A 2,204-nucleotide genomic window follows, 5' to 3' on the forward strand; every position below is an offset into this window, starting at 1 on the left:
AGAAATGAACCAATAAAATATCCCTGAGTTTCCAATTTTCCATTTTCTTCACAATTTCCACAGAAAAGACAAAAGCGTGCAATTAGAAAAGAAAGAACCTTCTTGAGCTGATCTTGCTGCATCTTCTGTTCTTCCTTTCCTTTTCCTTTTCCTTTTCCTTTTCAAAACAGATCGAAACAGCAAGAAAACTTCACCGCACAAAAGAAGTGTCACTAGCTTCGACGGATCGAAACAGATCGAAGATCAAGGTGAAACCTCAAATTTGCGGCGAATCAGCTGGAAGAAACGGACCGATTAAGCAGCAAAATCCTCGAAGGTTTTGGAATTAGGGTTGCAAATGGAGATGAAAAACCCTAGAAATGAAGATGCAGCGTAAACCTTCACTTCAGAGGATCTGAACTCAGGAGAGAGAGAAGAAGAAGAAGAAGAAGAAGAAGAGAGAAAGACAAGTTGAGATATGAGAACAACGAAGAAGGTTAGGGGAGGTGGGTGAAAGTTGTAATATAATAAATACATTCAAAACTTAGATTTTGTATCATTTATAAAAAAAATTTTAATTTATGACTAACATATAATTTTGTAACACATTAATTAAATTTTAGTTGTTAATCAATAAACCAAAGCTAATTGGCTTAAGACTAAGTTCATGAAAATCGATTTGACCTGGTCGATTGAATTGGTTAAACCGTGAATTGACAATAAAAACTATTCGATCAATAGATATAATCGTTTGTTTTAGAAATTATTTTTAAACCGCTGAAGTGGTCGAAAATCGTCTAATTGAACCGAACCGAATCGAAATTCGGCCGATTTTCATATTTGAAATTTGAACGACGTTGTTTTTTTCATTAATCAAAAAAAAAGGGAAAGTATGAGGAGCCAATGGAATATTTATACAATGTGTATAATGGAAGTTTAGAGAGTATTAGAGATATAATCATTAGTGTTACCTTTTCTCATCAGGTTAAGAGTTCGAGTCTTGGTGAACCCCAAAATCAGTTTACGTTTTTGGGAAGATGTTTATTATCACTAGTACTCGGATGGTTATTCTAGATAGTATGGGAGATGTTCATTTTGTAACTCAATAGCCCATTATACACATTGTACAAATAATCCATTGTATCCATTGTCTCCCTAGCGGGATCCAAAAAAAAAAATAGTAATCCATAACCCTAATGGCCTAATTCCTTAAGGCCAAAAAACCTAAGGTTCAGTGATTCCACCTTCATGCATTTTCTTCCTCGCATCCAACCACTGTACATTCTTCCGCCACCGTCTCGCCTTCCCTTCGCCAGAGAAACCCCTTCCGTCATTTGTCTTCACCGCCCCTTCCATCATTACCGTCTTTTTCTTCTTTGTTAACTTGTATGCGTGTCACCTTCCATCATTTATTTTTTTATTGTTATCCTTCTACTTTTTTTAATTTGTTGTAGGAAATAGTTGAGAAGGATGACAACACAATGTTAAGAAGGAAATTATTAAATTGGTATTACTGTATTAGGGCACTTTTTTTATTATATTCATTGGATATCGGACTAGGTCCAAATTTATCGTTACATTCTTTACATTAAATGGGTGAATATCAATTTCGACTTCTGATCATTTTTTCGAAGGACTATAACGCCTCTAAGAAAAAAATATTCATTTCGGCCCCTGGTAATTAACTTTGTGAGACTGATTAGTCCCTCTGTTAATGATCTTTTTCAAAAACATGCTTGTGTAACTTGTTAATTACTAAAATATCCTCCATTTAATTTTTATAAGTAAAAATAATTTAAAAATTATTAATATTTCTTGATTCTACACAGTAAATTTAGTCAACGTATTTACAAAAAAGTAACAAAAAAAACTAACAATTACCCCTAAAAGACAACGAAACTCCCAACAAAAAAAAATTATGAATCCTAGTTGACTCTTAACGAATAAATTAACAGTTTAACATGCTATGTAGGCTTATTCTGTTAGTATACAGAGAGAAAATATTGATAAAAGAACTAACCAGTCTCACATAAATAAAGTTCAAGAGCCAAAAAAAATAAATTTTTTTTGTTAAAGGTTTCATTGTCTTTCGAAATAATTGTCAAAACCATTTAGATTTTTTTTTTTAAATTTTATCACTCACTTATACCAAAAAAAAAAACATTTTATCACTTATATTTTTAAGGCAAAATAAAAAATATTAATTTAAACATCAAGATTAAGGA

The 2,204-nt window shown here is 32.0% G+C and overlaps 1 protein-coding gene across 1 annotated transcript in view; it reads right to left on the reverse strand.

Annotated features, from left to right (window-relative positions):
* The window catches only part of LOC107613048 (mitogen-activated protein kinase 19), a 5,116-nt gene extending 4,620 nt beyond the window's left edge, over nt 1–496 (reverse strand). The window contains exon 1 of the mRNA XM_016314882.2: nt 99–496. Coding sequence (XP_016170368.1) covers nt 99–122 — 24 coding nt within the window. The 5' untranslated portion in view covers nt 123–496. The remainder of the gene's footprint in view (nt 1–98) is intronic.

This window comes from Arachis ipaensis, chromosome B08 (assembly GCF_000816755.2).
Source record: "Arachis ipaensis cultivar K30076 chromosome B08, Araip1.1, whole genome shotgun sequence".
Classification (NCBI taxonomy): domain Eukaryota; kingdom Viridiplantae; phylum Streptophyta; class Magnoliopsida; order Fabales; family Fabaceae; genus Arachis; species Arachis ipaensis.